General features: G+C 31.8%; 2 protein-coding genes across 4 annotated transcripts; both read left to right on the top strand.

The window, feature by feature from the left end:
• Positions 1 to 6,598: 6,598 nt before the first annotated feature.
• LOC108811134 (transcription factor BIM1) lies at positions 6,599 to 13,623 on the top strand. 3 transcript variants are annotated; one of them, XM_018583181.2, is made up of 10 exons: positions 6,599 to 6,734; positions 6,867 to 7,093; positions 7,263 to 7,343; positions 8,518 to 9,036; positions 9,308 to 9,422; positions 9,505 to 9,574; positions 9,665 to 9,712; positions 9,791 to 10,062; positions 13,025 to 13,124; positions 13,330 to 13,623. In XM_018583181.2, exons 2-10 carry the CDS (start codon positions 7,057 to 7,059, stop codon positions 13,468 to 13,470), a joined length of 1,383 nt encoding a protein of 460 aa, XP_018438683.2. In that variant the 5' UTR covers positions 6,599 to 6,734; positions 6,867 to 7,056; the 3' UTR covers positions 13,471 to 13,623. The 3 variants fall into 3 exon arrangements, with proteins under 3 accessions (XP_018438683.2, XP_018438685.2, XP_018438684.2); XM_018583182.2 differs by having other exon boundaries at positions 6,620 to 6,734; positions 6,872 to 7,093; XM_018583183.2 differs by lacking the exon at positions 7,263 to 7,343 and having other exon boundaries at positions 13,330 to 13,622.
• A 4,061-nt stretch (positions 13,624 to 17,684) lies between these two features.
• LOC108813467 (methylthioalkylmalate synthase 1, chloroplastic) lies at positions 17,685 to 21,410 on the top strand. The gene is made up of 10 exons (XM_018586032.2): positions 17,685 to 18,260; positions 18,748 to 19,007; positions 19,542 to 19,755; positions 19,845 to 19,925; positions 20,161 to 20,253; positions 20,341 to 20,427; positions 20,530 to 20,630; positions 20,731 to 20,764; positions 20,908 to 20,982; positions 21,111 to 21,410. Exons 1-10 carry the CDS (start codon positions 17,829 to 17,831, stop codon positions 21,255 to 21,257), a joined length of 1,524 nt encoding a protein of 507 aa, XP_018441534.1. The 5' UTR covers positions 17,685 to 17,828; the 3' UTR covers positions 21,258 to 21,410.
• The last annotated feature ends 1,562 nt before the right edge of the window (positions 21,411 to 22,972 follow it).

Consider the following 22,972-nt stretch of genomic DNA (forward strand, 5'->3'; position numbering starts at 1 on the left):
GGTCTTCGTCAGCAGGACTAGATAGAGGCAATATCGTAGCCTGAGGTGAAATATTGAACATACGCCAAGCTTGAAGCAGAGCAGAGGCAGATGTTTTATGATAAGAGCTATAGACATCAGCATAAGGGAAGTGTGATACATCGAAGAGGACATGACGACTGATAAAGACTTTCCCTGTTGGAGGATAATAGCATCGATAACCTTTATATTTCTCGTTGTAGCCAAGAAATACACAGACGAGAGACTTAGGATCGAGCTTGTTGTTCATATACGGCCTAAGGTAGGGGTAGCATTTGCAGCCAAAGGCCCGGAGAGAAGTATAATCCGGGGCAGAACCAAAGAGTGTCTCATAGGAGCTCAGACCATTGCGCAAGACTGATAAAGGCAGAAGGTTACTGAGAAACGTGGCTGTAAAGAAAGCTTCAACCCATAAGGTTTGGGGAACCTTACTGCAGTATATCATTGTGATTCCTAGCTCGGTTATATGACGGTGCTTCCTCTCTGAGAGTCCGTTCTGTTTAGGGGTATGGGGGCAAGACACAAGTTGCTTGATGCCGTGATTTGCAAGATGTGACAGAAACTGTGAGCTGATGAACTCACCGCCTCCATCACACTGAAATTGTAAGATCTTGTGTTGCAATTGTGTCTCAACCAACTTTTGAAACCGAACAAATACAGAGAAGAAATCAGATTTTAACTTCAAAGGGTAAAACCATGTAAATCTTGAGAAATTGTCAACAAAGGTAACATAGTATTTAAATCCTTGAGCAGAAACAACTGGGCTAGGACCCCACAAATCACAATGAATCCCCTCCAACTGTTTACTAGAAAAGTGTTCAGAAGGAAGAAAGGGAAGTCTGCAACTCTTGCCTAACTGACACGCATCACACATACTCAAACTACTGCCTGCATTCAGACTTATTGACTTATTCTTGGCTAATGACTGAAGAATGTCCTTGTGGGGATGGCCCAGCCTCTTATGCCAAATCTCCACACTTGTAGCTCTCTACCTCGTTGAGTAGAAAGCTTTAAACCTTGCATCCCTCAGCCGATACAAATCTTTATGCCTTTTGCCTTGAGTGATCACATGTTTTGTTTGCATGTCCTTAACAAAAATAGATTCATTGTCAAACGTAATCTCACAAGGATAATCTGCTGTGAGCTTGGAAACCGACAACAAAGATTTTGTTATTCCGGGACATACTAACACATCATCAAGAGGAAGGATACCTTGTGGCGTGTGTAAGGCAATCGATCCAATGTGAGTGATAGGTAATTAGTCTCCGTTTCCAACGATAACCTGATCATTCCCAAGATACGGTTCAGATGAACTAATCTGCGCATTGCTGTTGGTGATGTGAGCCGATTCAGCAGAGTCTGGATACCAGTCATGACCTGCAGCCTGTTCTTGATCAGAGAGCTTCATCGTAGTGAGAGCGTTGTGCACATTGTCTGGAGGAGCAAAGGCCTGATCAAAGCGACTGTAACAGCGAATAGCAGTGTGGCCAAACTTGCCGCAGATCTGACACGTTGTCCTTCCTGAGTTGTTTCCAGGCGCTGATCCTGAGTTGTTCCCAGAGAACTGTTGGTGAAACCCTCGTCCTCTAGTTGAGTAAGAGTTATTACCACGACCTCGATAACCGCCTCTCTGATAGTAACCTCCACGACCTCTGTTGTTAGAGTAGCCTCTTCCAACGTTGAAAGCCATGTGAGGATTAACTTCAGTGGCTTGGTTGTACACTTTAAGCTTGTCCTCAAAGTTTACAAGCTTAAAAACAGCATCTTCAAACGTCATCTCTGGAACTAGATCCATGGAGTGCTCAATAAATGTGCAGATAGACTCATACTCCTTGCTTAAACCGTTTAAAGCTCCATAGATCATTTCATTCTCAGACACAGGACAACCTATTGAGTCTAGCTGATCACAAACGCTTTTAACTTCTCCTAGGTACTCCGTCATAGATATTTGGTTCTTTTGCATATCTTGGAGTTTGCGTTGGAGATCCAGCTTCCTTGTAGCAGAGACTCGATTGTACTTTTTGCCGAGGCTGAACCAAACTTCCTGCGCAGAGCTGAGGCCGTACACAGATCTGAGAGCGTCTTCAGATAGAGAACCAAAGAGCCACGCCATAATGAGTTGATCCTTGCGGATCCATTTCGTGAACTCCGGGTTTGCTTGCTCAATGTCCTCTTCACCTTGACAGACAGTGACAGTCGGCGCTGGCCGAACAGTTCCACCAGTAACGAAACCGAGCAGAGATTGACTTGAAAGAAAGGATTCGAACTGCGTTTTCCATAGTAAGTAGTTAGAAGACGAGAGCTTCAACGTTACACACTGAGCTATGCTCAGTGATGGCGTAGACACATGATCAGTAGCCTCCATGGCTCTGATACCATAAAGATCGAAAGAAACAGAGCATTTTCGCGAAGAAGAAAACTTTACTTTTATTATTTCTTGCTTGAAAGGTTACAAAGCTATTACATCGTTTATATAGAGAGTTGCAAATCTTATCAACACAATGACGTGGTCAAGCCACAGCGCACGATCCAAGGCATCCAAATTTGTTTGATACTGCGAGGACGTGAGCTGGCTTGACCGTGCGAGCACAAGACCGTTGAGTCTTGACTGCTTTCTGTTGCGAGGAAGACGACAAGATATTTGTCTGAACAGCTGAAGTGGGCTGAGACTTTAAGTTTATTTCTCTTAATGGACTTCTCGAAAGTCCACTGCCTTCTTGTAACGAGTTACTCGAAGGCCCACTGCTAATACTAATCCCCCTTAGTCACGTGTATTGATTCGGTCATCTTTTATTCTTTTTATTTGCCATGAAAGTGTGGTCTGCATAAGTGTATTATCATTCTTAGCCTAAAACATAATGGACATAAACTGTTAAGGATATCACTACATATTGATCTGACACTAACCGGACACGGCGAACAACAGTCATAGCCATTAGGCCCATAACAAACATACTAAACAATACTTCTTCTGTTTTTAAATGTAAGGTGTTTTACATAAAAGCATTAATATTAAGAAACTTATTAATTTTTAAAAAGTAGTATTTATTGTACAAATCCAACCAATCATAAAAATGTATGCATTATTTTATTGGGTACAGAATATTCAATAAATACAAAAGGTGCATTGAAATGTGAAAACAACTTATATTTTGAAACAAAAGTTTTTTTCTAAAACTACTTATAATTAAAAACAGGGGGAGTATTAATAAACTTTGTTTTAAGTTTTTTTTTTAAAGTTCATTCTAGAGAATCTGCACATTGAGCTAGTGGTTATTTAATACATTTTAGTCAGTATTTATTAAATAAAAATTTGGGCCTAATATAGGTTAGGGATGGAGAAAGCGTGTTTAGAGATAACCTAACAACTCACGAGACAAAGTGGAGAGCATGTGAGAGTGTTCTTCTCCTATTTCCCTATATTCTATATACTCCTCTGTTTTTTAAAGGTAGATGTTTTAGAAAAATAAATTGTTTCACAAAGATGTATTTTTTATGTTTTCTATAAAAATTGCAAATTTCAATAAAATTGATTGAATTTATTAAAAGACTATTGGTTAAATGCATTGGAATTTGATAATTTCTAAAAATGATATATAATTAATGTGTTTTCTTAATATGTGTGAAAACATCAAAACATACATCTTTAAAAAACAGAGAGAGTACTATTCTTCTTGTGACCCAACACTTATTATTTATTGAATTATCTTATAAAGCCATACCCCTTCTTTATTTATTAAGTCTATTTACTTATGCATAAAAAGAGAAAAGAAAGAACCACATACATATACTGTTACATCTCATATGTATATGAGAGTTTATAATTGTCGTGTATTTTCATATTATATACCTAGTTTTCCCCATATGATTTCTCGAAAGTTATCAACATGTGATCCATCTGGACTTCTAACCAAAAGTACTCAATGCACATAAATTTAGCTCTTATATTTTCTCCCTTTTCAGATTATTTTAGTAGTCTATCTAATATATTATTATGTGAAACAACATAAATGTATTTAGACGTATTAAGAAGGAGAGAAAGTATATTATATATGCCACCGCCGGACCGTGTTTATTTGTGTTTTAAAACTATAGCTAATGTAAGATCGTATGGCTATCTCGTTACAATCATGATTGTGGCAACCTTTGCCACCACGCGTTTAAACAATAATATAAATATAAATATATAAAAGATGTGCATACGCATTACACAAAGTATGCGAATATATTGTTATGTTTATTAAATTATTGAAAAATAAGTCTATGCATATGATTATCATTTCGCTAGCTAAACTCGTCACCAGTTTAATTGATTTTTTTCACACTAGCTAAATTAGTCACTATTTTAACTAAAAAGGTATATACTGTTTCATTGGTCACGCAAGTGGTTGATAAAATAGCTTGATATCTTTTCTTTCTTTGTTGCTTGTTTTCAAAAAGAAAAAATAACCACGAGTGTATGGTTGGATAGCACAAAATGTTCTATGGATCTCTAAAAGATCCAAATTTGGATCCGATGTGTAACTTAGATAAAGACGGCGCATGGTCACCATGATTTTTCGCTTTCTCTCTCCGAATTTTTTTTTGTTATCAAAATACCAGTTTTCCTACTTAATGTATACTGTATACCTATCCATTTATCCAAGGGAAAGTAAAATATTATTTTTTCTCATAAAAGAAGAAGTATGATATTACTTATCTATTAACCCATTCAAGTATATATGTGACCTCCCAATTATTATTAGAAATTTAGAATGGTACTTTAGATTTTATCCATAATTTAAAAAGAGTCTGAGAGTAGGGCTGGGCATTTTATCCGTTAAATTTGATTCGATTCGTTATCCGTTGCTATTCGATTCGAAAATTCCGAATATCCGTAAGCTTTCGAAGCAAAGCAAATACTAAAATTCAATATCCGTCAAAATCGAAGCAAATCACAAATATTAAAATTTTGGGAAGCGAATATCCGATCCGATCCGTCAATATATAAATACATGTATATTTTGATTATATTTAAAGTTTTAAATGTATAAAATTATATAATTATTATTCTAATATATTATTTGATAGATTCTATTCATATTATTACTTATATAAAAGTATTACATAAAAGGAAGAGAAAATATTTACGATAATTATAATTTTTTTTTAAGTTTTGTGTTATTATAATTTTAACTAAGTTTAAAAATTTACAAAATATGAAGATTCATTGCTTTTTTTAATTTTTATCTTTTATATCATGCAAAAAATATATTTTACAAAACAAATTTGTATCAAATTTTTAAGATTATTTGTATTAATCAAAACAAATGAGAGATCCGTAAGTATCCGCGAATATCCGCAAATATCTATTTATTTTCCGGATATCCGTTTTTCCGAATATCCGTATTTTTCCGAAGCAAAGCAAATCGAAAAATCAGATATCCGTAACATTCGAAGCAAATCACAAATACCTTCAAAAACCCGAATATCCGATCCGTGCCCAGGCCTATCTGAGAGTGCAGAGTACAGACTAAAAGATAATGTGAGAATGTACTTTTACAGGCTTAGAAGGACACGGAGGTCATCCACTGACCACTGCTGCCAGCAATTCAAATATATTTATATTTTACTTACTGAGCAATAACATTAAAGGATCTAAATCGGGATCACCAAAAATAAATATAAATAAAACATTTGAAATAATAAAACAAAGTCTAGTTTGGAGTCTTTGGACTGGTAAATAATTTTTTGGGGAAAAATGGTGAATACTTTTTTTTGACAAGTCTAAACTAGACTTTGTTTTTTATTCGTTCTTGTTAGCCTGAACTATATATCAAATAATAAAACAAAGTCAAGTTTTATTCGTTCTTGTGAGCCTGAACTATATATCAATATTAAAAAGGTCTTTTTCTGATATTTCTGAAAATAAGATTTTTTAGAATTTTCACGTTTATTAAGACTATAATAAATATTTGCAGTTTAGTTTAATATTTTATCTTTTTATACAATTCTCAATAACTATTTACCAATAAAATTTAATCAGTTCAAATATTCACAATTAATGATCCTCAAAATTTACAAAAGTATCTTAAAAATATAGAAAATCAATTTTTATGGAACAAAAATAAAATCTAGAAAATCTTATTTTCAGGAACGGAGAGAGTACTATTTTGATATTTTTTATAATTACTACTATTTCTTTTTATTTAAAATATAATTTTGTTTCATTAAATCTTTATTATTTAGTTTTTGTTAAGATATATCAAATTACAAATAACTAAATCGTATTGATGGGTGAACCTAAATTTTGTTCAAATAAATCAGTGTAGAAACATCAAATAACAGAAAAGTTGGGATTCTAATTAATCCAGACGTTAAATTGAACTTCGTCTTAAAGAAAATAAAAAATAGTGTGCGAGTATTTTGAGTTACTTTCTTTTTTCTTTTAGCGCCGCTAAATGGATAAACCCCTTTCGACGACGCAAGTAGACAAAACCTCCCATGACGCCGTTAGCTTACGTAACATAACACCGTTAGCCTTCTTAAACTGTGTAATAACGATTGTATAAAAGAACTCTAACTCCTCATCTCCTAAACAAAGAGAGAGAGAGAGAGAGAGAGAGAGAGAGAGAGAGAGAGAGAGAGACAGAGATAATCGGCCAAGAAAGTGACAAAGCTCTGTCCCTCATCTCCGAGGTGACAATTGTGCATGGTATTCATCGATCATCTACAAGGTACTAACATTCTTACGTATCTGAATCTCTTAATTACTTCATGGTTTCACTTAGTCTTTTACTAACATTCTCTTGGTTAGAAATTCATATTTTTTCTGAATTATGTTTTACTTATGATTGTATTTTTTGCAGTTTAGAGGCAAATCGATCGTTGCAATCTGAGAGTTTGATAGATTTTCTCTCATAATTCAGATAGTTTCAAGCTCAAATTTTCAGCATAGTCCTATCTTAAATCTGCAGCTATAAGTCACAGATCTAAGGGAGTATCTCTCGAATTTCGACCACCACCTAATCTAACATTATAAGTTAAAAGCTGTGGTTGATGGAGCTTCCACAGTCTCGTGTCATCGAAGCACAAGGTAATAATTACAGGCGCTACATGTTTCAGATTCTTCTTCTTTTCTTTTACGTTCTGGATTCTCTTGTTTTTATTTCACAAGTTACACAAGAAAAATATAATAATAATAATAAAAGAGAATTGTCTTTTTCATTTTAATTTTTGATTATTAAGAAGACTTCTCTCTGCAGGGAGAAAAAAACCAATGCATGATTTTTTATCATCCTGCAGTAATTTACACGTCCATCCAGATCCAATGCCTTCATCTCAAGGTATTTTATTACTAATTTTGAATTTCTTACTAGAGGTAAATAATAAAGATGTAATGGAAATACTACTAATTATTAAACATATGAAATTAAAATAGAAAAGAAGTGTCCATTTTTATATCAGTCGTCATAAATATCTCTACGTTGATGATGACGATGACCCGTCAGATCCAATTTTGTTACATGAGATCTGAAAACCACTTTTGTTTGATTTTGTTTATATTTTTTGTTTAGTGTCGGAAGATCTGGTCTGAAAAACACATTATTATGGTCTGTTAAAAAGTACATATAACTACATAAGCACCATTTTCATGTAAAAATATAGCTCTGAAAAAACATCTAGATAATGCTGAGTCACGTGATACATACTCCTTTGTTTCATAAAAATATCATTTTAGTTTTTTTTTAAAAATAAATTTAATTCTACATTTCCAATGCAAATTTTTATATTAAATATATTTCTTATCCTTTTAAATAACCAATAAATATTTAGTTAAATTATTTTTTGGTTAATTGTATAATAAATAAGGAGTATTAGTATATTTTGACATTTTTTAATTTATATGAGATGTGTCTAAATGACATTCTTTATAAAATGGAGGGAGTATAAATTAGAGACCAGATCTGAAGTAATTGTGTCTGAAATGTTAGTTATCAAAGGTGGGGTGTATGCCATGTGATTAGTTTGGACCTTTTTACTAATTGCGGATCCAATTTTAATTTTATTGATTAAAGAATTAAGCATATAAACAACTAAAATATATTAAAGAAGTTTGTCAGCGTCTGTTCTTAATGAGACTAATGTACGGACATGCAAGTACAATACGACGACATGAGCTTTATATATGTAGATAAATCTCATGTGTTTTAATCTCATGCAGCACATGTATGCACAATTAGATTGTTTTTTTTTTGTTCAAAGCACAATTAGATTGTTTATGTCTGCATCTAAAAAAAAAGATCGTTTATGTCTGCATCTACAATGTTGTCGTATGTGTGTTAGTTGTACAAGTAAAACGCCACCAAAAAAAGAAAACATAAGAGCTTCCGTATGTATTTAGCATTTACGTATTATTTTCAGTTATTTCATACTAATCATGTTTTCTGTTTCATTTAAAAGATATACTTTTATGACAACGTTCGTCCTAACCTTCGATGATGTATATATAATAAGCAGGTGGATATCCGAAAACTCATGATTTTCTACAACCGTTAGAACGTGTTGGAACAAGAGCTAGTGCAAAGGAGGAAGGGACCAGAGGCAGTGTGGACACTGCAGAGACATCGTCGCAGCTGAAGTCGCCGTATGTTCATAACCAGCACGTGCTTCCCGGTGGCATAGGGACTTACACGATCAGTCATATGCCTTACTTGTATCATAACCATCTTCAGCGAGTTCCTAAACCAAAGGTCTCTCAGATGTTCAAGGTGTCCCAAGCTAGCTGTAACGAGAGGAATGCAGTGGAGGATAATTCGGTTTCTAATTGCAGCTCTTACGCTGCAAACAATGGATTCACTCTGTGGAATGAATCTGTAGAGAAGAAAGGGCATACAAGGAAGAGGCAGCAGAGCCAAAGCTTCATGGACATGATAAAGTCTGCCAAAGGAAGTTCGCAGGAGGATGATTTGGATGATGACGATGAAGAGTTTGTTACAAATAAAGGGAACAACACATCCACCAGCCAGTGCCAGAGAGGTTTGTCATTCACTATGAATCTTTACTAGATTAAACATTCTAAAAATCGGGTTAAGCAGTGCCTAATTAAGAGCAAAAATTATATGATATAAACAAAAAAAAATTTACAAAATTTTTAAATAAATTAGTTTAGGCGGAGTGCCTATGCGTCCGACACTAATCTTTTATAAAATGTATAATTACCCCCTAAAGATTTATTGAACATTGATTAAATTAAATTTCTTAAACGATATAATTGACAAGATGTTGTCACATTTTTATTTTTTTACAGTGGATTTGAGAGTCAGAGTAGATGGGAAAGGTCACTGTAACAAACAAATGCCGAACACACCTAGGTCAAAACATTCTGCAACAGAGCAACGGAGGAGGAGCAAGATCAATGATAGGTGAGTTTATATATACGATATGTACTTTTAGTTTGTAGATTGCAAAGAGAGTGGGAATTTATCTTTGTTACATATGAAACAGGTTTCAGACGTTGAGACAATTGATCCCTAACAGCGACCAAAAGCGGGACAAGGCATCATTCTTACTGGAGGTATCAATAATGTCTTCAGAAATGTTTCTTGCATTATAAGTATTAGTGAATGTGTTCTTTGGATCTTAAATTTACTTTATACATATACAGGTTATCGAGTACATTCACTTCTTACAAGAGAAAGTAGACAAACACGAGGTAACTCTTAGCTTGAAGCTTTCTTCTAATTTATCTATAAACTTTTTAATACTAATCTGAAAGAGAAACCATCAACAGCCACCGGAGGGAGCTGTTCCAGTCCTCGCAGAGGCTCAAGCGGTCGACATGGAGCATCAACAGTGTCTAAAAAGGGCAATGGATACGACTAATTCCTTTCCTGTGTTGGGTCAAAGGAACAGTTTCTTCTCTCCAGAATCGCCACAGCTTTGTCCAATTTCATCACCCGATGTTGCTGCAATGGACTGTGAAAATCTGAGAGAAGAGAAGGAGGTAGAGGAGCTTTCTATTCATAAGGGTACTATCAGTATATCAAGTGTTTATTCTCAAGGGTGAGTTTTATTTCAACCCTAATCGAAGTTACATGACTAAAGAGAATATCAATACAATTAAAACAGCAGACTGATTTTTAAGATACCCGTAATCCTTAAAAATATTTACAGGACTGCCACTACTATTTAATATCAATAGTTTTTTTTTTTTTTTGAAACTCCCACATGAACCTACTTAAAACATTTAATATCAATAGTTATTAATGTTTTAAATGAAAATGAATATTCTGTTTGTTATGCATAACTAAAGACCACTTGGCAAAAAAAGAAAAAAACTAAAGACCACTTAATAATTTGTTACTCATCCTCTATAATTTAACTAACGATATAAAACATAGTTTTATAATGTTATCATGCACATAAAATTATATCGTGAACTCATAGGTCGAAAGCATGCGTTCAGTTCTATAACACACTATATATATTTACAACATTATAAAATCAATACTATTAAAACATGAGCATATTTATCGACTATGTTTTGGACTACAAAAAAATTTATAACAGTCCAACTAAAATAAATACATTAATTATTATCACATAATATTTTTTAATCTAACAAGTATCTATTAATAATGAGATATTATTCGATATGCAACCGATTCCTACATACGTGCAAAAGAAAATCGGTTTGATTAAATATTTATATAAGAAATATTTTTTGTTTTAAAAACATTTGAAAAAATACTTAACTTTGTGTTTTGTTTTTATTATCATTCCACATACAGAATATATTTAAAAAAAAGTTTTTAAAACAATTTTAAACAAGTTAAGAGTTAATATATAAAATAAAAACATATCAAGACTTAAAATATATGTGTATTTAAATGTATAATGTGAATACTAAAGATAAAATCTATTCAAAATAAACCAAAAGTAATATATAAATTGTAATAAATTATAACAAAATAAAATAATGTTAAATCACATCAACTAATTTTGTTAATATATTTATAATCCACGTGATCATTTGATCTTTTTATTTTTGAAAATAATTATTTGTAATTTTGAATTAGTTATATTTAACTTAATTAATATTAAATATACATCATGCCTAAAACTAAGGAGCTAACTAACTAATTTTTTTTTAAACTAACGAATATAATTTAATTAATACGAAAATTTAATAATAAAATAATTATATTTTAATTATTAATGTGATAAATAATGATATATATCTATTAATTTGTATATATACAGCTATATATTAATCCAAATGCAAAAAAACAATTTCTTCAAAACCCTCACTAAATATATAAAAATATAATTCATATATTTAGAGTATTAAAATTAGATATACATATATATATATATATATATATATATATATATATATATGTGTGTGATAAAAATAGTAATAGTTTGATACTATTAATATTTAGTATACGATGAAACATGTTATTATTGATATTTTTACGAACATAGTTTTTACGGGTTATTCAAACACATGCAATATATTTATCAAATATTAACTAAATAAATTTAGAATGTTTTCGAAAAATTATCCCGTGGTTTCAAACCGCGGGTCAAAATCTAGTATACTATTAAAATAGAATTCATAATTTTCTTTAGTGTGTGATATTTTAAATGGACAATCCTCTAGAAAAATTATAAAATTTTACATAACTTAATCATTATATCTTTTAATATATTTATCTTTTATTTAAATATAAATAAATATTTTTAAGAAAATTCTAAAAAAAATTTCAAGATCATTTTAAAATTTACTTCCAAAAATTATTTAATTAAAAATTTAATTGGAACTTGACCTGCACGTCCGTGCGGATATTTATTTTCACTTTTATATACATAAATATTATTTAAATGTTTATTGGTTAATATTTTAAAATATTTATCATATTAAAATGGTTATAAACACAATATTTAAATAGTTCACATGTTATAAAAAATATTGTCCCTTATGTCATACTAAACCTTTAAAAAATATTGAATCATTGATATGTTTGAGTAATATTTCTTTTAACACGAAACCGTTTCCAAAATGTAATAATATTTAAAATATTTTGGTTAGATATAGGTCATACGGCGAGATTTATATATATCAGAAGGAATATTAAATTATAAACATTAAATATTATTCTACAAGTAATTCAATGATATTTAAGTCTTAATATAGATCGATTTATTTGTTGAAAATAATTAATAGTAACTAAAATGGTTAAACTATATTTTATAAATTTTTGAAATATATATAGGCAAGATTTAGAAAGATTGAAAATAAACATTCGGTTATAAAAAAACCAATATTATTCTACAAGCAATTCAAAAATATTTAAACCATAGCATAGACAGATTTTATTGTTGAAAATAAATAATGATAACAGTAATGCTTAAACATATATTTTGTAATATTTAATTAGGCATTACAAGCTAAATGTGTGGAGATTTTTTATACTTGGGAAATAGTACATAATATCATTAAAAATAGTTTTTAAACTTGAATTTTTTAAACTTTAGCTAAATCATTTTAGGAAATATGTTGAACATAAAAATTTAGCTAAGCTTGGTTTTAGGAAATGATTTGATAAAATAGGAAAATACGTGAATTGCTTAAATGTAGGGTTATTAAATACTTCAATGGCGGAGACTTGTAAATAAGTAGTAAGTCTTAGGGTTATTTTATACATGTATTTTTATTTTAATAATATAGATTGTCATAAAATATAATTACAATTTCAAATAAAATTTATTTTTGATTTTTGAACGAAAATAAATGATTATAACAATTTAAATTGATTAATTTTCAAAAATATATTTTATAAAGATCTTTAAAAGATTTTGTTAGAAAGAAGTATCCATTTATGTTTCAAATAAAATAATCTTATTCAAATCAATGTATATCAAAAAACTTTAGTGATAAATTTTGTTATATAAACTAAAATGTTATAATATAACTCGCACGGATATTCGAATCAAGATCTAATTAATACTTGGAATATAGGTTGTTAAAAACATTGTCAGAAACACTCCAAACATCAGGAGTGGACTTGTCCAGATCAAGGATCTCTGTGCAAATCAAGCTCTCTAGACAACCTCAAGAGGTATGCTCCCATTCCTTCTAATTTTTAGTTTCTATAATTGTTTAGAAGAAGTTTCTATAATTGGAATATGGTATACCAATATTTATCAATTATTTTATTACTGTTTTAATTTTCTTAATTAAAATAAATGTTTCAAAAGCAAAACCAAAGATATGATGATATAGATGAATTTTGATATTCTTATAATTTTTTCTCTTTTACTCAGGATGAAGAAGTTCATCGAAAGGTTTGGACTCGATCTCCAAGTGGAGATGAAAACCACAACGAAAACAGTAACATCAAGCAGACGCGGAAACAAAAGAAACTCAAAAAGACCACATCAATATATAATGGAGAAACAGAGTAACACTAGGACAATTCTTCTTTTCATCCATTTTGTAACATTGGCCTGAAGATGGATCACGCAAAATGGTTATATGTGATTTCATTCATATATTATATAATTTGTTTCATATCCAAATTAATGATGTTTAAAATTCTTTTCATTTATCGCGGAACCATTTTTGGAAGATAACTTTATACTGGTTTCCTAATTTAGTGCCAAATAACATTTCCAATTATCATTTATCAATCTGTCACTCACTATTCACTACAATTAGGTCACAACCTTAACGGGGATTCACATTAAACTCAACTCTTTAAAAGTCATGTTAAGAATGTAAATGGCATTACTAGAATGAAGTTTTGGTTACAAGATGATTGAACCAGAATCTGCTATGAAACCATTCTCTTATATAAGGACTGCAAAAAAGTTTTTTAAATATCCCTAAGAAACTAAAATTAATTTCAAAGCTGACCTGTTAGAGTCAAATATTGAAGTTAATACGAAACAAGGACAAAAGACAACATTAAGTTTCCCTTACAACGAAGATATCAAGGGTAAACGCTGAAGCTTCCTTCGGAGGAATGCAAACAGGAAAGTAAACACACAAAGGGAGTATAATTAAGACTCCACACCAACGGCGGAACAAAGGAAGGCGAGAGCTCCACCTTTCGGAGCGCAACACCATCACAGCGGGCTGTCCTCAAAACCCTAGGCAACAGCATCAACAAGCGAAAAGGAGAGACACAAGCATTCACCGTAGCACGCCATTGCAGTTGTTAGATGAGCTAAGCAACAGAGATCCTCAGTGGTGAGCCTCAACACCACCTTTCTCTCTCATGTCTGAGAGGAGAAACTCTAAAATAGCTTTGAAACTAACCGGAGAAGAGGACACTGGAGAGAGACTGTATTATCAAGTTCCATTTGTCTGAGAGGAGTAACGTTCTGTATATTTCTTCTCTGTTTTGATAGCACTATATTATCAAGTTCCATTTGTTTGTTCAAGGTGATATTTAATTATGTATCCAACAACTTTTTCTTGTAACTTTTCAACAAACATCTTTATGTGCAAGTTAAAAACGTTTCATTTTTGAAAACCCCCTTATTCAAGTGGTTTAATTAAGGATTCATTAATGTTTCTACATCAAAAAAATTTGGGGTTCAAATCTCTAAACCCCAGAAAATGATATTGATCTCATTCAGACGTGTATTCTCATATGGGGTATAATTGCCAGGTGTTAATCGTCTATATAATTTTTGAATGTTTCTCATCGATGTAATGCATTCTAATCAAATAACTTTTCATTCTAATCAGACTTTTAAAAAAACTTTTCATTTTAATCAAAGTAACATTTTAGAAAACAATGGTTGTCAAAGGAGAACAGAATTATGCACAAGGAAATATTAAGCACAATTAGTCACCTACCTGGAGGTACAAAGATTCAAGTTTCACCTACCTGCCCAATTGGAGTTTCAAATTTCCACGTGCTCTTTGTTTTTCTAAATTTGTTTTGTTTTCAAACAATAATTTAACATGAACAGTGGTGGTCATATGAATCTAGAGAAGATATCTTTTGGATATATGTTATTGTCAATCTTAGAAAACTTCTTCCTTTTGCTATTTGCTCGTTATGTCTTTTGCAATTTTTTTTTGTAACTTGCATTTCTTACGGGAGTTTTGTGTATATCTTAGTGTTCTGAGTCATTCGGAAGAAGGCTTAAGGAAAGAGAAATTTAAATTTGCTTTTGTGCAATAAACAATAAAATTGAACTCCTAAACAATCACATTGGCCATGCACGTAAGACGGGTCATGACAAAGCCAATGCAAACTCAGTGGCTTTATACTGACCATAACAGACACTTATACTGACCATGACGCCAACTTGGTGGATTCTTCCCATACGACTACATTGGTCAGCTATATCAGTTACGAGGGTTCGACTTCTCATAGTATTTGAACCTTCTATTGTTATAGAAAGCATGTTTTTTTTTCCATAAGGCATCTATTAGATCAAAAATCTTGATTATGTTTGTTGCATCTGAATGTGTCTTGAATCTCTATACACCAGTAAAAGGTTAGTATTCGTAGAGTCGAATACGAGTATCATAGGCGTAAGGAAGATAAACTTATTATCAAAGTTGGCATTCAGAGATTGGGGATGCAGGGGCCACATGTTTTCGCGGTACGGTATATCATTTTAATTTAGAAAATTTTATATTTTGTAGATAAATATATATTTTTATAGAAAAAAAGAAATCAGGTGTTTTTGAAATTCCTATATATACGGGTGTAAAGGTTACAAAATTATTCATTCACATAATAATAAAACAATGTGGGGTGTTTGTCTCAAAACGTTTTGTTTTTTTGTTCATCAAAATTGATTCTCGTTGTTCACAACAATGTCTATGATCACAGTGACTTCAACACAATATGTATCTAATATATATCTATTTTATTTCTTTAATGATATATATATATTTGCTTTTGTTTGTTCTTTTAAGTATGAGTGCATTGTCTTTTATTGGATCATTTCAAGACTGAACTCAATTCACATCACATATTGCTGTGAACACGCGAATTAACTTAGAAGAAAGCAAAAGAGCAAAACGAATTGAAGCAAATACCCATTTAGGATTTTTTATTATTGTATGAAATAAATAATCTTACAAATCTTTACACTCGTATTTATAGCAGCTTCAAACTCATAATTCTTTTTTCCTACAAAAATGCATATTTGTATGGAAAATGTAATTTTCTAAACCGAAAAAGCATATCTAACCAATGAGTGCTGAGCTTTTGCTGATGCACAAAGATTTAAAATACACAGATACAACACATACAAAAGACTACTACTTCACGATCCACCCAAAGTAATTAAGCAAAATATAAGCATCTTGTATATTGGCTATGAACCAAGTTATCCATTATATTTGTCACACTATTAAGTTTTTCACTTCCCTTCATATTAAAAACATATATTTTTAACTTCCCTTTATATTAGTCTCATTAAAAAAACTTCCCTTCATATTTAATTCAAATACTCACATAGTACTCTTAAATTTAACCCTCTGGTAGTCTCCTTGTAGTAGGAGTTGATTGTGATGCAAAAACAACAAAAAGTAATAATTTATTGGTCCAATGATGGATACTTGGATAGAGATAAGGATTGTACCTTTTTGTTCTACATATACTGACATGAGATACAGCAGCAACATGTCAACTTATCAGTTACAAAAAAAAAACGTGTCAACTTATATTTGCGTTATTTCGTAAGAAATAACAAACAACAGGATGTGTCTCAGCAATAGAGTGTGGTTTAGGTCTGGGTTTGCGGGTCAACCCGCCCCGATTCGCTCTGCGACCCGCGGATCGACTTATTTTTTCGGGTTCAAAAATTTGATTCACATGACCCGCGAGTAAAAAAAATAAGATCCGCACCCGCTCCACGCAATTAAGCGGGTCATCTATGGAATCCGCGGCTAATATTAAAAATAATAAAAATAATAATTTTATATTGTTTTTTAATATTTACTTGCTAGTTACTAGAAAACCTATTTACTGGTCAAATTACATAAATATCCCAAAGTCTGGTTTACTCTTAAAAAGCCTTTTCGCAGAAATTAGCACATGTGGCTACCTACTTGGGAATGCATACCACGTGATCGTTACTAATAAATTAGTACGATATTTGATTTAATAAAATACCATGTTCTAACTTTTACATTTTTTTTTCAAGAAAGGGGTTTCAACTCCCACTTTTAAGCAGTATTATCTTTCTAACTCCCCCTTATTTAAAATATTAAGATTACATTGTTGTTTTTTTTGTTTAACTGAAGATCACATTGTTGTTCTTGTATTTATATATGAAATATGTCATTAAACTTACGTTTTTTAGAATTTACATGAGTTATACTTTTATAGGGATGTTGAATTCGATAAAACCAACCAATTAAAATCGAACTGAAATAGAGAAAGTGGTTTAGATCTGGTAATAAAACGAATGGATGTTATTTTTTAAAAAATTATAGTATATAAATATAGTTTAGTATATAAATTGAATAAACTGAAAAGAACAATTCATTAAAATGATATACAAATATTGTTTTAATATTGTAGCTAATTTTCACAAACCGAAAAAAACGAACCAAAACCATTCCAAAGTCCGGATTGAACAAGCCTAGTTGCTGCACTTATCATTTGTATAAATCCCACTAACCATATATTAGAAATCCATTAAAAAGGATTTTCTACCCATCTATAAATATAGAAGAATTTTATTGTACATGTTCTCCATCTCATTGCAAAACAATTTGCTCACTATCTTTATCCTCCAAATCAATCAAAATATTTCTTTCTTTCCTACGTACGTACTTCATAGTTATGGCATCGGCACTTCTGACATCTTCCGGAATGATCCCTACCACCGGTTCCACCATGGTTATCCGATCATTCTTACCCTTTGGATCTGTCCGCCTGACCCGTCCGTACAACAAGTCGTCCTTGCTCATCTCATGTTGCTCCTCTGTGTCCAAGAAGGCTGAGACTAGTGGTACTGACCTCAAAACCGTTGTGGAACGGTGGCAAGAGTATATTCCGAACAAGCTCCCCGACAAGAACTACGTGCGTGTATTCGACACAACGCTCCGTGACGGAGAACAATCTCCCGGTGCAGCACTTACTCCACCACATAAGATAGAGATTGCCTGGCAGCTCGCTAAGCTCCGAGTAGACATCATGGAAGTTGGTTTCCCTGCGTCTTCAGAGGAAGAGTTTGAAACCATCAAAACCATCGCCAAGACCGTGGGAAATGAGGTTGTGTCTTTATTTCCTTCTTCAAACTATATCGTTTTTTCTTTCATAAAAAGAAAACTATATCGCTTTATTTAATAAAAAGGGGTTTTAATAACATAGTTCAAATTAAAGATAGTTATAACGTTGAAAGTCAGAGAGAAGCTATCTGAACCTCGCACAATAGTTGTTTTGGTGCCAAACTATATAGTTAACTTAAAGTTCAAAAAACTATATAGTTATCCTTGTTGTTTCTACTAATGAGGAATTGACATAGGGATACAATACAACTCTTAGATTATTTAGTAAGTGTCAAAAGATCATAGGTTCAAGTTCCGATGGAAGAGGTTTTCTCTCCAAATGAGAGTGGATTTAAATGGTTTAGATTTCACCCTAGGGATGTATAGGCATACGAACCAGAAACCTTATTCTTGTCATTCATAAGCATGCATGCACAGATGAAGAAATTGTCAAATGTTCAGCACTAAAAGATTGTCTTGTATGTTGCTAGGTGGATGAGGAAACAGGTTATATCCCAGTGATATGCGTCATCGCAAGAAGCAAAGAAAGAGATATTAAAGCGGCTTGGGAGTCAGTGAAGTACGCAAAGAGGCCGAGGATACTCATATTCACTTCTACTAGTGACATTCACTTGAAATATAAGTTGAAAATGACTAGGGAAGAAGTCCTCGAGATGGTCGTACGCAGTATTAAGTTTGCTAAAAGTTTAGGCTTCAAAGACATCGAATTTGGTTGTGAAGATGGCGGCAGGTTCATATCTTAAAACCTATACATTTCCATTATCTTTTTCAAAGGTTCCAAAGAACATAAAATTTTAGTACTATGTTTTTATAAGAAAATCTTAGTTGCATGCAGCAAATTAAAATTATCTGAACCAAGTGATAGCCTGATGGTAAGAAGAGAACTTGTGACAAGATGTAAATTCGTCGGTCATATGTGTCTGCATCCTGCCACGAAATAAGTTGGTTTGCTTGGCATGCAAAATGAAATCATATCTTAGATCTGACTTAGAAAACCGAAGTTAGGTTAATCATCGTTTTTGATCCCTTAGAAAATTATTGAGACTCGGCCTAGACATCAACGTTTAAGAAAAATATTGGATCAGCCCTACTGGAATACATGAATATTTCAAACAATCATTGCATAACTAATTTTAAAGCGTTATTAGCTGTTGCAAGATAAAGTTAAAGATTTTGCCTGACTATGTAATAAACTTTTATATAATTTTTTTTAACCATCTCATACATATTTATAAAATAGTAATATGTGATTAAAATTAAACAGGTCGGAGAAGGGTTATATATGCAAGGTTTTTGAAGAAGCGATCAAAGCGGGTGCAACCACCCTGGCCTGCCCGGACACGGTGGGGATCAACATGCCCCAAGAATACGGAGAACTTCTGAGATACGTCAAAGCAAACACTCCTGGAATTGATGATGTTATCCTCAGCACTCATTGTCACAATGACCTTGGTGTTGCTACCGCCAACACAATCGCCGTACCTTTTCCAATTTTCCCTCTGCATTTTATTTACAAATACCAATCAAAATACATATACAATTACACACTATATGGACATATTAATAGGGTATATGTGCGGGAGCACGACAAGTGGACGTAACAATCAATGGAATAGGTGAAAGAAGTGGAAATGCACCGCTTGAAGAGGTATGATATGCTAGAAACTACACATTTCAAAGTGAGACAAAACATATGATAATATAACCGATAAGAATAAATCTATTTTCTTTGGAACATTTTTTTTAACACAAAAAAATCCATCTCTTAATCTACTTATTATAGGTTGGTTTTGAAAATAGTCATGAAACTCAACAAGATCGTAATGGTCTATCATCATTAAATTCATCATCAACATGAATAATTTTTTGGTATGTATATATAGGTCGTAATGGCTTTGAAATGTCGAGGAGAATACCTGATGGGTGGTGTTTACACAAGAATAGACACACGCCAAATTATGGCTACTAGCAAGATGGTAACTTTGACATGTCGAGGAGCTAGTGTTTTCTTTCCTTAGTTAGCCTTTAAAATAATTAACTAATAGTTGGGAATTCATGAGCAGGTTCAAGAATACACCGGCTTGTATGTTCAGCCCCACAAGCCTATAGTTGGAGCCAATTGTTTTGTTCATGAAAGCGGCATTCACCAGGTTCGGGGCTATATACATACATACCTACTTATATGTATACAAAAAAAACAATTATATACCTACTTATATTGATTTGTTTATTATTCTTTACCCATTTTGAAGGATGGGATATTGAAAAATCGGAGTACATATGAGATCTTATCACCAGAAGACGTTGGAGTTGTAAAATCTCAAGATTCAGGCATTGTTCTTGGAAAGCTTAGGTAATTATTCAATTTAAAGTAATATTTTTTTTGGTTTTACTCAAGTTAAACTAAGGGAAGTACCATTTTAACTCATTTGAAAAACTATGGAACTATGTAGTGGACGTCATGCGGTTAAAGGTCGTCTGAAAGAGGTGAATTTCTTGTGATTTATTATCTTTAGTCCTTTTTTTTAAATATTTTGTACCTTTGGTTATACAATGATCATACACTATCATATAAGAGATCAGTTTATATTTGTTAATTAATATATTTGGGTGTTTACTTCTGCTCTCAGTTGGGATATGAAATCAGTGATGAGAAACTGAACCAGGTTTTCTCACGGTTCAGAGATTTAACCAAGCAGAAAAAGGTTTTTCTTTTGATTTTCTACATATATATATATATAAATATATCTTCATTTGATATAAGAATTTTAAATACGATTTGCTATGAGATCTCACACTTAATTATTGGTTTCAATTATGTTAATAATTTCAGAGAATCACAGATGATGATCTGAAGGCATTAGTAACGTGTGGTGATGAAATCTTCTCCTCAGAGAAATTAAACGGTACTCACGACAACCAAATCAACAATAACGGCTATGTACCGGCTCCTCCTATTTCCTCTGCGTCTGCGGTATGAATATGTGAACACGTCTTTTAGTGTTTCAAAGAAAAAGAACATGTCTTTTATGTTTGTGTATCACTGTAATATCAAGTTTCTTTTGATATATACATGTATTGTTGAAACTTGTAATGAATAAAACAATATGAAGATAAAAAGCTTAAACATTAATCAATTGCCCGGGAGGTGCAAAAGGTTTCAATTGTCACCCATCTACCGAACAGGATATGACAACAGCAACTCAAATATGAGTGTTTTTAATTAAAAAACTAGATTTTGACCCGCGTTTTAAAAGATCGGGTATTTACCTATTAGAATATCATTTCTTCAATTTTAATATTATTTCTAATTAGATGAGGATGTACTTCAGTGTTTCAATAGTTTATTATCTAATATGGTTTTATTTTTATAAATTGTTATTCTAATTAGTGTGAGTATGTCTTTCAATAGTTTATTATCTAATATGGTATTATTTTTATAAATTATAATGTAATTTATTTGTTATTAGTAAAATTGTGTTTGCACATATAGGTAGGACTCGGCAAAAAACCCGAAGTAAAGCACCGAACCAAATCCGATCCAAAAAAATAATATCGAATCCGAACCGAAATTGATTAAAGAACCGAATGGATTCAAAATTTTGGTATTTAGAGAACCGAAACCGAATCCAACCCGAACCGAAGTATTTCGGATACACAGATATATCTGAAATAGATTTATATACCTATGCATATTAATTATCTTTAGATTTAATATATATTAAAACATTCAAAATATATAACATACTCAAAACACCAAAAATACTTTAAATATCGATTGATTCTCAATCCAAATAATTAAACTAAACTAATTTATATGTTAATTTTAGGTATTTTGACACATGCTATTCAAATTTATATGTAATGTACTATTTTGTTTATACATTTTGAGAAATTTAAAGAATATAAATTTTTAAAATGATTTAAATAAATTATCCGAACCCGCCCGAACCCGTAAAGATCTGAACCAAATCTGAACCAGAATTTAGAAATACCCGAATGGAGCTGAAATCTTTGAACCCGAAAATTCGAAACCCGAACAGACCTGAATCGAAACCCGAATGGGTACCCGAACGCCCACCCGGCTGCAAATCCGTTGTTTGTTTAATTCTTAAATATATCACATATATTAATTTGTTGAGTTCTTAAATGTATAATCTCAACTTAAAAAATAAAACAGGCTTTTTATGATTTTAAGTATAGATATTTTACAGAAAATTTGGCATAATGGGTTTATAAATTTGTTTATTTCTTAAATGAAAAACCCGGTATAAAAAAATAAAACAATATTTTTAATGATTTTCACTAAATATATTTTAAACAGAATGAGTCTAATGGGTTAACAATGGTTCAATTTGGGAAAATATAACGTTTTTGTTTACCGACAACATTTCTTAACATAATTTATGTAAACAGACTCGAAATTTGAAGCCCATTTCGTTGTAAAAATGGGAAAAACGCCATTAAAATCCTCAACTTATCATAATAAGCCAAATAAAACCTCAACTCGTAAGTAAGCCATAAAAAACTCAAACTTCCAAATATTTTCCAAAATAATCTCAAACTTATATCAACTCAGCTCTTTTAAACATCACAAAGTCAACCGTTAATTTTTCTTAAACGTCTGTTAATTGGTAAAACTATGTATTTTGCTCTCTTTCTAAAAAATAAAAAAATGGTCTTCTCTTCTTCTCC

The sequence above is a fragment of the Raphanus sativus genome, unplaced genomic scaffold, assembly GCF_000801105.2.
Source record: "Raphanus sativus cultivar WK10039 unplaced genomic scaffold, ASM80110v3 Scaffold0002, whole genome shotgun sequence".
Classification (NCBI taxonomy): domain Eukaryota; kingdom Viridiplantae; phylum Streptophyta; class Magnoliopsida; order Brassicales; family Brassicaceae; genus Raphanus; species Raphanus sativus.